Source organism: Ambystoma mexicanum, chromosome 13 (genome assembly GCF_040938575.1).
Source record: "Ambystoma mexicanum isolate Mex_15411 chromosome 13, UKY_AmexF1_1, whole genome shotgun sequence".
Taxonomy (NCBI): domain Eukaryota; kingdom Metazoa; phylum Chordata; class Amphibia; order Caudata; family Ambystomatidae; genus Ambystoma; species Ambystoma mexicanum.
Window position 1 is genome coordinate 253,857,028 of NC_090938.1, and position 13,631 is coordinate 253,870,658.

The 13,631-nt window shown below is 45.7% G+C and overlaps 1 protein-coding gene across 2 annotated transcripts in view; it reads right to left on the reverse strand.

Moving 5' to 3' along the window:
• Positions 1 to 2,017: 2,017 nt before the first annotated feature.
• Positions 2,018 to 13,631, reverse strand: part of LOC138521154 (zinc finger protein 75A-like) — a 111,727-nt gene continuing 100,113 nt past the window's right edge. For both annotated transcript variants that reach the window (XM_069633732.1, XM_069633733.1), the window contains one exon: positions 2,018 to 12,597. In XM_069633732.1, the coding sequence (XP_069489833.1) occupies positions 11,918 to 12,597 (680 nt within the window). In that variant the 3' untranslated portion in view covers positions 2,018 to 11,917. The remainder of the gene's footprint in view (positions 12,598 to 13,631) is intronic.

The window sequence follows — 13,631 nt, forward strand, 5'->3', positions numbered from 1 at the left end:
CAAGGGCGCAGTGGGGAGAGAACCGAGACCCCGAGGGGTCCTGCCCGAGGGTGATCCTACCTCTTGCGGCTATGACATTAATAGCACAGAGATGGAAAAGCGCAGAGGTACCCAGGCTGCAGGACTGGCTGCGGAAGATATGGGGAATCATGGCTTTAGAGTGGGCAATTTATGCCATGGAGAACAATGTGCATAATTTTTCAAAAGACTGGGAGAAACTCTGGCTTTCCTCAAGGATAACTACTGCAACCTAAAGCTAATGGAACTGCAATGAACTATGGCAAACAGTCCATGGAAGGAATCGACCAGGGACTGCTCGGAAGCTGCTCTGGGAGGTGGGGTGGGGGGAGGTGGGAGGGAGGTCAGTTGGGGGGGGAATGTTTCATATGTTGTAAAACCAATAAAAAGAGTGTTTAAAAAAAAGAAAGAGACCCACCTGTAAGACGTCTCGAACAGGGACCACAGGAAATCCCGAAGGCAAGTATAGCGAATACCCCACCAACTCATTTCCCACAGTGTTGGTTCCCAAAAAGATTGTTCCAGTCAGGCGAAATCACACAGTGAGTGCAACGCATTGCAGCCCCTCTGGATTGTCAACTGCCTTGTCTGGGGTATCCATTGTATTTGCCCCCTTCTTCTATGCACATATGCCTATACTTTACGTTATGTGTTAGCCTCAACCACTCTACAGTAATATCAGCCTTTAAAACATGGCCCTGCGCTCACTTTTCCATTGTGCAATGTATTCCTGAGTTTTAGTTTAAGTGCACTACCTTTCTCCATATCTAGATGTCACTCCCTTTTGCCAATGAATTTATGTACGCTCCGGTTTCTAATGTTTGAAACACTGATGTGTGTTTTAGACTGTTCAGAAAACATGCAAGCCTTGTGTGACCCTTTAAAATGTAAAGATGCTGTAATACATTTACTCTGGTACTGAATTCTGTTAGTAAGTCACTTCCTGGACTCGTAAAGCTCATTATTCAATGCTCCTGCACAGAATTCTGGGTCAGCTTAGCCCCGGTGGTTTTGCAAGTGGGTGGTTAGTTCAGGTGTCCTCCAAGTTGCACCTTAATTGTCATGTAGGTAAAACATAAACAAATAAAAAATGAATAAAGACTGTTTTAAACCTAAACGATTGCACTTATGTCGAAAAGCCCCCTACATTTGTCAGTACCTTGTAGTGTTAAACCATTCACTGTCTTGTATTTTCCAAATCTCAAGGAGCCAGCTTCTTTAGAGGGCGAGGTAAACGGAGAAGAGGTTGGAGAGAGAACAGCATAATGAGGAGGAGGGGAAATAATAGTAAAGGTAGACTAGGTCTATAGGAGATATGGGGAACAACATCAGGAGGAGGAGGAGGAGAAGAAGAAAGAAAAAAAAAAATCAAGACAGCAAGTAAAAGACAGCAAGAGGAAAGAAAGTGCCAACACCTAGCTAGTAAGAGCAGGTGGCTTAAGCAGGCCAAGTTGGCCTGACATCAGACCAGAAAGAAGTACTAGCACAGGACAGGGATGTTTTAGTAACTTTAGAGATATGGGGAAGGAGACACCATGAGAAAGTCAAGATCAACACTGGGAACCAGTCTGTAACCCTCGCTACCTGCCACAACGCTAACTTGCATGCTCACAAACTTGTACAACAGACCGAGTTGTGGGGTACAGAACTATGGCAAGCCGGAATCTGGATAAGACACAGGACAAAAGGTTTTGGGTCTCCCCAAAGCCTACAAGCTACCCCTGCTTGAACAGTTGAACCAAGGCATTTGGTCCTGAGGTTGTGAGGGCCTAATTAACTATTTCTGGCAAAGGTATATTGGGCAAGTGGAGGTCCCCCAGGTATGTAGCGATGTACCCTTTTAATGGAGAATTCCATCCTGACACCTATTTTTGTCTGGGAAGATAATCTTAATGTTGAGTTGTCCAACCTTGTACTAGAATTCTTCATTAAAGGTATTCCATATTAACACCAAGCCCTGTCGTCCTTCATCCGACCTTGAAACCTGGGACAACACATATTTGGTTCATTATTTTTAGTATAAATATTTTATTTGATTGGGACATCGAAGCATCATACATACAATACAAATTCAGAAATCAATTGAAGAAAGCATTGAGTAAATTGCACAATATACTCATAGTAACTACCAAAATAACCTGACACCAGACCCTCACCCTATCTTGAAAAAAGTAAGGGAGCAAACATGAGCTGAATATACATGCAGACTGTAAGAAAACAAGGGAGCTCAAGGTTTAAATAAGGGAAAGGGGAGCAAGAATTGACTACCTATAGAAAGTCTCCACGACAGAAAAACACTACAATTCTTATACAATATATCCAAGATATACAGCATGAACATTTCCAGGAGATTTATTAACTGATAAACCCCATCCAGTGTAAAAAAGGTTGCCTATACACCTTGTCTAAGAGCGGAGAAACACCTGACTAAAGCATTGAGGTAAACCTTCAATGTCAACAATACGACTTCACAAGGCAGTACCTCTTCTTGCCAAAAAATCCAGTGAAAAGGAAACAGAGGGAATTCCATGAACTGTATTAAATAATATTATCTATAATCTTCCAGTTAGGGATAGGCATGATAAATTACTTGAAATAACCAGAAAGTTCACTAGAATGTCTTGGCCACCCTCCCATAACTAAAGGCTGAAATGAACACAAGCATAAGAGCACCTCCTAAATTCTCCCCCATTTTTGGACTCCGGTCCCTCCAAGGATGTTCAACCAAAAGTGTGTGGGGACCATAATTATGTTGAAAGGCGCTATAACAAATGCCAAAATGAATGAATTAATCTATCATGCTCCAAACCCCCAAGTTCCCATTACTACATTTTCCCCCATCGGAAGGAGAGGTATTCCAGACACTTTCCAGATGCTTTTTCTTAAGCCAGCACCAGCTCACCTTCATACAATCAAATAACATAGGATTATACAAAGTCAAGGGAAATCACCTTACCAGCAAACCTCAAAAGGCACTTAGATTTTAAACATCCTCCTTTGACATAACCTACAATGGCTCTTTATGATTCCGATTCTCGATCTTCCGGCATCCAATGAACATTAGGGGTTTTCATACAGGAGACAGTGCAAAGATTGTCTCTTCTCATCATTGGAGTTATGCAAGTGAGAATGCCAGCAAATTGCATATGGGATACATTACTCACCGTAATCGTATTTCTGATGTTTGTATCTGCTTAGATTCACATGCTGTGCATAGGCCGACATCTAGTGGAAGCTGCGGAGTATTAGTTTGTTTTTCGAAACTCGAAAATGGACGTCAACCTAGGGCATACCAGTAATACTATCCCTAGTGTGACGTCCACTGTACCCATGATCCTTCACGCGTGTAGGACCCTCAGATTGTATTTTTTCTGACATGATGTAGCATGAGGAGTAGCATGAGTACAGAGTATCCAAGCAGATAAGATAGACGAGGCTACAAGCATCCATGCGCCTTTTCTCAGATGGGAGGAAGGGCGGGCGCATGTGAATCTAAGCAGATACAAGCATCAGAAAAACAATTACGGTGAGTAATGTATCCCTTCCGAGGCTCGTGGAATCTGCTTAGATCACATGCTGTGCATAGATTAGCGAGCAGTGTTAGAAGGAGGTGGGATGTAAGAAGGGTCATGAGCAAATAAATGTCTTAGAACCGCTTGTCCCACTTGAGTATCTGTCTTGGAATGAGTGTCAATGCAGTAGTGCTGAGTAAAGGTGTGAATAGAGCTCCACGTAGCTGCTTTGCAAATGGTGTTAAGGGGTACATTTGCAATAAAAGCCAGAGTGGCCCCGTGCCTCTTGTAGAGTGGGCCCCTGGCGTAAAAGGCAGCGTTTTTTCTGAAAGGGAGTAACACAGCTGGATACATTTGATTATCCATTTAGAGATGGCACCTTTAGAGACGCAATCTCCTTCTCTGCCTGTAGCTACGGAGACAAACAGTTGATCTGTCTTTCTTAGCGGTCTGGTCTTGTCTACCTAGTAGAGGAGCGCTCTTCGCACGTCTAGTGTGTGTAGTTTCACCTCAGCAGAGCTTTTGGGTTCTTGGAAGAAGGCCGGTAGCTCAATGGACTGGTTAACATGGAATTTTGAAATTAACTTAGGCGAGAACCTAGGGTGAGTGCGCAGAACCAGTTTATCCTTATGAACAGTAAAGAAAGGATCCTGCACTGACAGATCCTGAATTTCACTGACCCTTCTTATGGATGTAATGGCTACTAAGAAGGCAGTTTTATAGGTCAAGGGGGGGGGGGCATGAGTTTAGCAAGCACCACATTAAGGTCCCATCCTGGTGGTGGGTTCGAAATTGGAGGGTGGAGTCTCTTTACCCCTTCCATCAAGGCCTTAACCACTGGTACTTTCCACCACGACACCTTGTTATGGGAGGTGGTGTAGGCTGACGGCGCCGCTAGGTGTACCTTGAGTGAATTAAATACCAACCCTGCGTCCAGCAGGTGGAGCATGTAGGTGACAATATTGGAAGGAGTGCAAATAAACCGGGTTGATTTGTTTATTCTGGCACCAAATAACAAATCACTTCCATTTATCAAAGTAACAGTGTCTTGTGTTTGGTTTCCTTGATTCTTTTAGGATATCCATGCATCTCTGTGGTAGATTGAGATGGCCAAACTCTATGACTTCAGGAGCCATGCTGCCAAGTTCATCGAGCTGGGTTGAGGATGCACGGTTTGTCCTTCGTAAAGGAATAGTAGGTTGTGCCAGCACAGGAGTCTGATGGGTTCGCACACTGCCAGTTTGCGCAGGTGCGGGAACCACGGTTGTCTCGCCCACATGGCAGAAACTAGGATGAGCGTCATCCATTCCCTGTGCATCTTGTTGACGACCTTCCTCATCAGAGGGGTTGGCGGAAAAGTGTAGGCAAACATCCCCAACCAGTTCATCCATAGAGCGTTCCCCTTGGAGCCTGGCTGGGGGAACCTGGATGCGAATCCTGGGCATTGTCTATTTTCGCTTGTGGCGAATAGGTCTATAGTGGGGAAACCCCACTGTGACAAGAAGTCTCCTACGACTTCCTCATGTAGACACCATTCGTGTTCTTCCAGGAGACGGTCTCTACTCAAAGCGTCTGCTAGTGAATTGAGATCCCCTGGAACATGTTGAGATGACAGGTAAATGTTCTGTCTGAGTGCCCATATCCAAATTTTCTGGGCAAGCTTGGACAAATTTGGTGAACAAGTGCCCCCCCATGTTTGTTTATGCAAAACATTGCTGTTGTGCTGTCCGTTAGGATCTGCACTGACAGGTTCGATAGCCAGAGTTCAAATGCTCAAAGCGCTCTGAAGACTGCCAGAAGTTCTAGCAGGTTGATGCGATTCTTGGCCACTGTGTGAGGCCAGAGGCCCTGCGCTGTGTGGTGAAGGAGGTGTGCTCCCCATCCTGAGGGGGACGCGTCTGTAGTGACTACAGCCTGTATTTCTGGATCGTAAAAGGGTTTCCCCTTTGAAAGATTCTCTCTTGTCCACCAGCGAAGACTCTGTACTAGCGTTGGCGAAACGACCACTAGATCGTCCCACTGACCACTTGCCTGAGACCAGTTTCGCCAACCTTTCCTGCATGGGTCACATGCGCAGGCGCACGTGGGGAACCAGGTAAATACATGACGCCATCATGCCTAGCAAACACATTGCTTTGCGAACCCTTATCTGATGACCGGACAGAGTAATTTGCAGTAATAGATTCAGAATTCTTTCCTCCGATGGAAAGGCCAACCCCTCTTGAATGTTTAGGACAGCTCGTAAGAACTGTTTGGAGGTGCTTGGCACCAGGTTGGATTTTTTTCTCGTTTATTGAGAAGACCAATTCGAAGAGGAGGTTGATCGTTCTTTGGATGTTGGATCTGCAAATTACTGGGGTCTCCACTGTGATGAGCCAGTCGTCCAGGTATGTGTACACTGAGATTGCCTCCCTGCGTAGGTGCGCCGCCACCACAGCCAGTGCCTTGGTGAACACCCTTGGACCCGAGGCTATACCGAAGGGCAACACCTTGAACTGGTAGTGCTGACTGTCCAGCTTGAAGCGCGCAAGAATCTTCTGTGCGCTGGGAACATGCAAATATGAAAATAGGCATCTTTCATGTCCAATGTTGCCATGTAATCTCCCTTTTTTAGTAGAGGGATTACTTCTTGGAAGGTAGTCATGCAAACATTTTTAGGCTTGACATACTTGTTTGCAGGGCGCAAGTCTAATACTGGGCACATTGTTAGATCTTTTTTTGGCACAAGGAAATAAGTTGAATAAATACCCTCGTTTACCCGGTTGACCGGGATGAGTTCCATCGCATGCTTTGCAAGAAGAATGACGATCTCCTTGAGGAGTATTCTTTGGTGCTCCAAGGAGTGTATTTTCTGTCTTGGAGGATGGTCGCGGGGGCACTCCAACAATTCGATGCAGTATACCGCGGACACTGTGGACAGCACCCATCTGTCCGATGTGATCCCCTCCCATGCGCGGGTGAAGCTTGAAATGCGCCCCTCCCCACCCCCCTACTGGGGGTGCATGGGAAGGGACCCTGAGCAGAGCGTCACTGTTGGGAGGCGTACCGCCTCTACCTGGGCTGCCTCTCCCTCTACCACGACCCCTTTTTTGACCTCTGGTGAAATTCTGGGTACCCTGTTGGTTGTTTCCCCACGATGTTCCTTGCCCTTGGGAGAAATTGGACCCTCTTTTGGGAATTTTGGCAGCGGGAGCGACGAAAATTGTTCCCTTGTTGGTTCGTGGGTTTATTGGTTAGCTGACCAAGGGACCTAAGGGTCTCATATTCACCTTTTGTTTTGAGTGCCTCTTCCACCGCTTTCCCAAACAAAACATTTGGTTCCACCGGCATGTCGATTAGAGTGGCTTGTGTCTCGGGTTTAAACCCCCGACTGCCTTAGCCAAGCGTGTCTCTTGATGACTGTGCTTTCTGCGATGAGCCGGCCTGCATTGTCTGCCGCGTCAAAAGTCGCCTTGAGAATGCATCCGGACACCGATCTCCCTTCTGACGCAATCTGGGCCAACTGGCCCTTTAGAGGTTCAGGTGCGGAGGCAATGAGGGCAGCTACCTGCTCCCATTGGTTACAATTGTAACTTGCCAGCAGAGTGGTGGTATTAGCAATTCTTGCCTGGTAAGCGGAGGTGGAAGCCACTTTCCTTCCTAGCCCATGTATCCTCTTGCTCTCCTTGTCTGGGGGAGCTTCAGAGGATGCTAGAGGTGTACCCGCCCTCTTTCTGGTAGTTGCAACCAAAGAGTCGGGTTTAAGCTGACCCTTTATATGAAGTGGGTCGGAGGGGGCAGCCCTGAATAATTTTTCTATTCTTGGGTTGACTTCCCGGGTAAGGTTAGGGGTCAATTCTGCGTTGAATGGATTTCAGAATTGGTATGGCTTGGGCAACGGATTTCCTAACCCCCATAATTTCCTCTGCAAAGTCCCGCTCTTCTTGAGCCCCTCGAGTGTCTATCTGAATAATATTAATTTGGCATTTATATAGCGCTACGAACCCTCAGGTATCTGAGCGCTGCTTATTATTACCCACGGTGTGGTGCTCATTTATCGAGCTCAGAAGGATGAGAGGCTGAGTTTGGCCCCGCCGGGATTCGAACCTGCGTTAGCAGGCTCTGCACGGATGTCAAAGCGAGCGCTCTACTCGCTGTGCCACTTGACTGGCTGAATGTGCTCTGTAGCTTTAGCTGAGACCTCATTTAGTAATGGCTGATTATCCACAGGTGAGTCATTCACCGGTGGGTCCTTGGGAATAGGCCAGTCGAGACTATAGGCCTCTGCCTCGTCTTCCTCCTCCTCATCCTCATCCAGGTCCTCATCGTCCCCATAATATTCGACCCCTGCCTGGTCGTCCATTTTTTGTATGCCTGGATCTTCAGCATACTGATGGTAAGGTTGAATAGTGAGTGGGTCCGAAAGTCTCAGTGCAAGGTCTCTTACTAGGAGGCTGAGGGTCTTTGGATACGGAAGGAGAAGAGGTAGCAGGGGTATTCCGATAGCTCAGAAAGTAATCAGGATTTTTCTCATAAAAATTTGCCATAAAAGATATTCGTCTCATCACCCCGTCGATGTCTTCAGCGCTCCATTCCTTAGAACCGGGAATGATCACCTCTTGTTGAGGTTCATCTTCCATTCCCATATCCTCTGGAGTGGGAGGGACAACCTTAGGCTTAGTGACAGGGTCAGGGGTCTTGGTCTTTTCAGAAGATCTATGTTTGTCCTTCTGAACCTGGTGTTCTGACAGTTTTTTCTGTTTGCCTCCTTTTCCATGTGTGGAGGCTTGTTTCCCCGACTCCTTGGACTTCCCTGAATCTTTCGCTGCGTGGCGTCGAGATTCGGAGGCAAGTTCCGTAGGGTAGAAAGATTTAGAGGGGGGACGTCGAGACTCGGAGACAGACGTAGAACGAACTGCCGGAGCTGACTTTGAACGTGCTGCTTGGGGGTGGAGGTCAGTTTCGTCTTCCGACGACCAAATCTCAGCGACTTTAGGAAGCGTGGCACTCTTAGCAATCGTAGACGGTTGCTGTGTGTCGTGAGGCGATTGAGATCTGGAACGCCCAGAGGACACCAATTCTGCGGACCGCTACCTTTGTGCCTTTTCTGCCGATCGCTCGACGTGTCGAGTCTCAGGAGGGGTTAGTATGTTTAGATGTAGGTGTATGGGTAGCGCTCATGCCGCTCGGTGTGGTCCCCATAACTGCCCCGCCGGGCAGTCCTCCAAGGTCGGGGGCGCGTGCTTGGGTGTCCAACGACACTCCAGTGCCCTCGCCGTCCGAAAAAGCAGTGTTGCTGCCATCACTGAAGGAACCCACAGCGTCCATGCCTTGAGTTGCCTGGCGTAATGGGCCCAACGTTTGGTGGAGCGGACCCTAAGTGTTTTAGCTTTAAAGAGTTTACATGCTCTGCAATTGGCTTCGGGGTGGTCCCTAGGCAAACAGATTACAGGTGTTATGCTTATCCACCCAAGGGAACTTACGGTTGCACTTGGGGCAGAATTTAAAAGGAGTACTCTCCATATGTTAATATAAGGCAGCGGGCGAGTGTATGTAGGAAATAAACGAGTGCGAGTATGTCCACCCCCAACTCTCCCTACTTGCAGGGCCGAGGCCAGAAGCCTTCCGAGGCCCGGGCCGAGGCCAGAGGCCTTCCAAGGCCCAAAGTCTGTTGTGCAGTCTCAACGGCTGTTCGTTCTTCAGTACCGGCGTCAATCTTCGGAGTCTCGATGTGGGATAAGAGGAACGGGGAATTTATGAATAATTAATCACAAATGGCTGAAAGCCAGGGAACTATGCAACTATGCTTCCGACAAGTATGGCGGAAAAAACAATCTGAAGATCCTATATGCGTGAGGGATCATAGGTACAGTGGACGTCACACTAGGGATAGTATTACTGGCACACCCTAGGTCGACGCCCATTTTCGAGTTTCGAAAAACTAACTAATACTCTGCAGCTTCCACTAGATGTTGGCCTATGCAGAGCATTTGATCTAAGCAGATTCCACAAGCCTCAACATTTTTTTTACACTCACATTTCACTAATCCATAACCAGTCATTATTTGGTCAAAAGGCTTTACCGATTTATCTCATTCAAAAAAATGTGGTCTACTAGCATAATCACTCAAACCCACTATTAAGAATGGTTGAAGGATGTACCCCGCTATTGAGTGCTACATTTAAACCATATTGAATCTTGGTAATCAGTATGGAACTTACAATTTATATTCTGCAATTTGCTGATGGCTATTTCATAGGCATACCTCAACAAATGCCCCATCTGGTAACTTTCAAATCATTCCTAGAAGCGATCAAGCGCAAAAGATAATTAATGTTGGTTGCATTTTCCCAAAATCAACCCGGGAAAACCACAGGACACATTCGGAAGACTGATTGTATTCCTCATCTTCCTAACCTATTGTAATGTCTCGAACAAGATCGTCAACTTTTTCCAAGTGTGACAGGGCCAGGGATACGGCACTGTCAGTCGGCCCAAAGGACTCCTCTCAAACGCAGATAGGCAGCCTTCAGTCCAAGATTAACCCCAGAGGAGATCTGAGGGAGCTCAGAGGGACCGCCATACCTGTCTTTCGGGTAGGTTTTGAGTCACACATGGTTATTAGTACCTCTTTCGCTCTCCCACTGCCCATCAGTCTCTGCCTTGCTAGATCTCTTTAATTTTTGGGTAACTCCTTGTAGCCATGGCAAACAGAATTACCTGCCATCTTGACAACAGGCTACATCTACCAGCATCCACCAGACTTCACATATTCCTGGAATAGATAATGGATCCCGGGAAGCAGACTAGTCCAGAGAAAAACGACAAGTATCAAAATGTGCTTGGGTAAGGATAGGACCTGGCCAGGAACAGGAGGTAAGAAGTGTTTTCTGATGTACAAATGCAATAAGGATCCAAACGGGAGATACCTATACCCACCCCACAATCTCTAGCCTGAGCAGGGGCAGTGGAACTGGAACCAGAAAGGTACTACACAATACTAGGGGAGACGAGGGAGCACACCCCAAACTCTTTTTGAACAATGACTAACCAAACCAATAAAAGGACTAGGAGGACATAATGTGCCAGAAACCACATGGGAGGCTGATCAAAAATGGAGCCTGAAAAGGGGGCAGGGATAAACACCCAAATGAAGACTTCCCGAAAAGTTCCATCCCACAAAGGGAGGAGTTGGGATTGGACCAGAAAGAGATTAGCCCAGGGAAGCAGCTGGCAGAACAGAAGTGTCCAATGGAGGCACAAGGAAGCTTCAAGACAGGAAGGGGAGAGTTATAAAAAGCCAGCAGAGTCAGCCTGCAGTGAAAGGTATTTGGATGAGGTTGGAGGAAGTAAAGGGGACCAAGAGACGAGTGTGCAGCAGGTGAAGGACTTGGAGGAGAGATTTAGTAGGCTTAGAAAGAGTGAGTAAGGTGTTAGAATTGAGAGAGTGGTAACCCATGTTGTGTGTTTGGAGGTGAATGGGTGAAATTATAAAGGGGTAAGATCAGGAGATTTAGGAGGGAATGCAGATAGGAGGCTAGCAGAGAGGTGAGACGGGAAAATTGAGCAGAGTGATAAGAACAGGAAGGAGAGTAGAGAGTGGAATGAGAAGCAAACTAATAGGTAGGGGTGGAGTAGGGAAGAGGAGTTAGGATACAGGAGACAGTGAGGAGAGGGAATGCAAGACTGCCACAAGAGAAAGGGTACGACAGAGCCACCAGACAGCCCTGGTTTAGATCACATAGGAAGTCCCTGAGGGGGTTAGAGTGATAAGGCTATGGCCTTTAGGCCCCCATAGGTTGAGGCCAGGTCAGACAGTAGTACCTTGGCTTTAGTGAACTGATATTGTGTCAAGACCTTTGAGAGTAGAACGCCTGGGCTAGGAGTGTTTGAGACCTTTTTGAGGTTGAGAGATGACCTACAGGGCTCGCCTTCAGACTCAGAGCCCCAATTGCCTTTTCTTGTATTGCATTTTACAATACAAACTCAAAATAATTTGATGTTCTCATGTGACTTATTGAGAACAACATCACCCAGGACAGAGATATTACCATCAACAGTAAGTTTGGCCCGGCCACCAAAATTGTTCCCCACCTGCCCAAGCCAAAACAGCTTCAAAGCTGTGAACACCCCCAAATGACTCTTTGTAAACTAGTACTACACTGCATTTCTATTTGTTGCAACCAACAAGGTAGCACAATGAATTCCAAAATGCTCCACAGAATCATCTGCAATTCTAGGATTCTTACTCGATGTGTTTTTTGCACTTTTAATTTTCCACTGCTGTCGCTTTGATTGGAGTGCATAGGTTTCTCAGTTCACAAGGTAATTCATAAACATTTTTGTTACATGTGTCCACCATATCACGATTACTACCGTAAAACTGCGTTTGCCCGAAGTAGATCTGTTATTTGTTAACGAAACTGGGGCCTACATGTGTTAACTGATGTCGACGAAGACCTTCCTTCCACTTGAAACTTATCATACATAATGTGCATTTAAATGGTCTCTCTCCTGTATGTATTCTTTGGTGTCTCAGAAGACTGTGGTTGTGGCTAAAACGTCTCTTGCAAACAGAGCAATGATAAGGTTTCTCTCCAGTATGAGTTCTCTGATGCCGATTCAGATGCCCCTTCTGATTAAAGCTTCTTTCACATAAGTCACATTTGAAATACCTCTCCTTAAAAGACCATTCAATTTGTGTGCCTTGGTGTTCTGGAACATTAATGTTCTCCATGGAGGTATTCTTACATTCTGAAAAACTATTTTCTTGAATTATGAAAGACTGTGCATTCCACAAACTAGTCTCACAGTCAACATTGATATCAGATTTCCACATTTTGGAGGAAGCTTCCTTCATGCTGGCGTGTGCGTCGTTAATAAAACTACTTGCATTCTGAGTAGCTTTCTCGCCCCTTAACATCAGATTATCTTCTAACCACAGGTGGTCTTTAGAGTCAGTATTCCTTTCAGAGAGCTGGATGATCTTCACTTTGGCCTTCCTGGAGCAAACTTTGAAATTAAGGTTTTTTTCTGCACATTCCTCAGCAGACTCATTCTTGGTTTGCCTTTTCAATGTTCTTTCATCTGTTGCATAAAGAGGACATTAAAACGATTAAAATGGAGTATGCAAGAAAACAGAGAATAGAATATTATATTCCCCTTCTAGATCCCAGGAAAAATAATTGTATGTTTTATCACAGTTTTGCAACAAGGGCACCCAGTACTACCTATAATTTGGTTATCGGAAGGCTTATAATACTAATGATGACATTGTATATAGAACTTATTAACATGTTATTACCACAAAACTCATTGATGCGCAATTTAACAACTTTAGGAAAGAAAGGGGCGAGTTGGCACTGATGGGATTCAAACCTGTCACTGCAGGTTACAGGCACATATCTCTCAGGCAAGTACTTAACCTGCTATGCTACCTTGCCAGGTCGCCAGGCACAATCTTAGATTAAGAAGGAGAAAAACAGAGATATTGGGTGTATTTTTGTGGCAAATGCATTACCTATATAATGACAGACCTGAAGGCAACATACTTTCTATTCTAAAAGCCCTCAAGAATTTGGGTAAGCTAAAAGTAGAATGGAGATGTGGTCTAACGGCTTCATTGCGGACCTTGGAATCTTGGAGACTCAGAGTCCAATCTCGGTTTGGGCACATTATCAATGGAACTGTGCATTTTAGACAAAGAGCTTAAGCTCCCTGTGCCTTAACTTGTAAATATGTGCAATATAAAAATGTAGCAAGAGTACTATATAGTGCTAGTAAGAGCACAATGATCATCACTTATTATTTAATGGTAGATGTTCATGGAGATGGAGTACTAGTCGTACATTGCTTGTCGATATAAGCGGCACAACTTATAAACGCAGTTTAGATTGGGAATTATACTCCATGTAACCCGAGCTCAAGTGGAACTTGACCCTCTGGGGTACATGTATGCATGAGTAGGCAATGGAGATGATATTTCATTTTTTACCACTAGGAAAAATGGCTTGTTCCCTTGTTCATGACCTACAAACGCTGGTCAAAACAGAACGTTTTATTGGTTTTGTCAGGGTACAAACCATTTTTGAAGGCAAGTTTGTTGTGGCAATTTGTTTTTC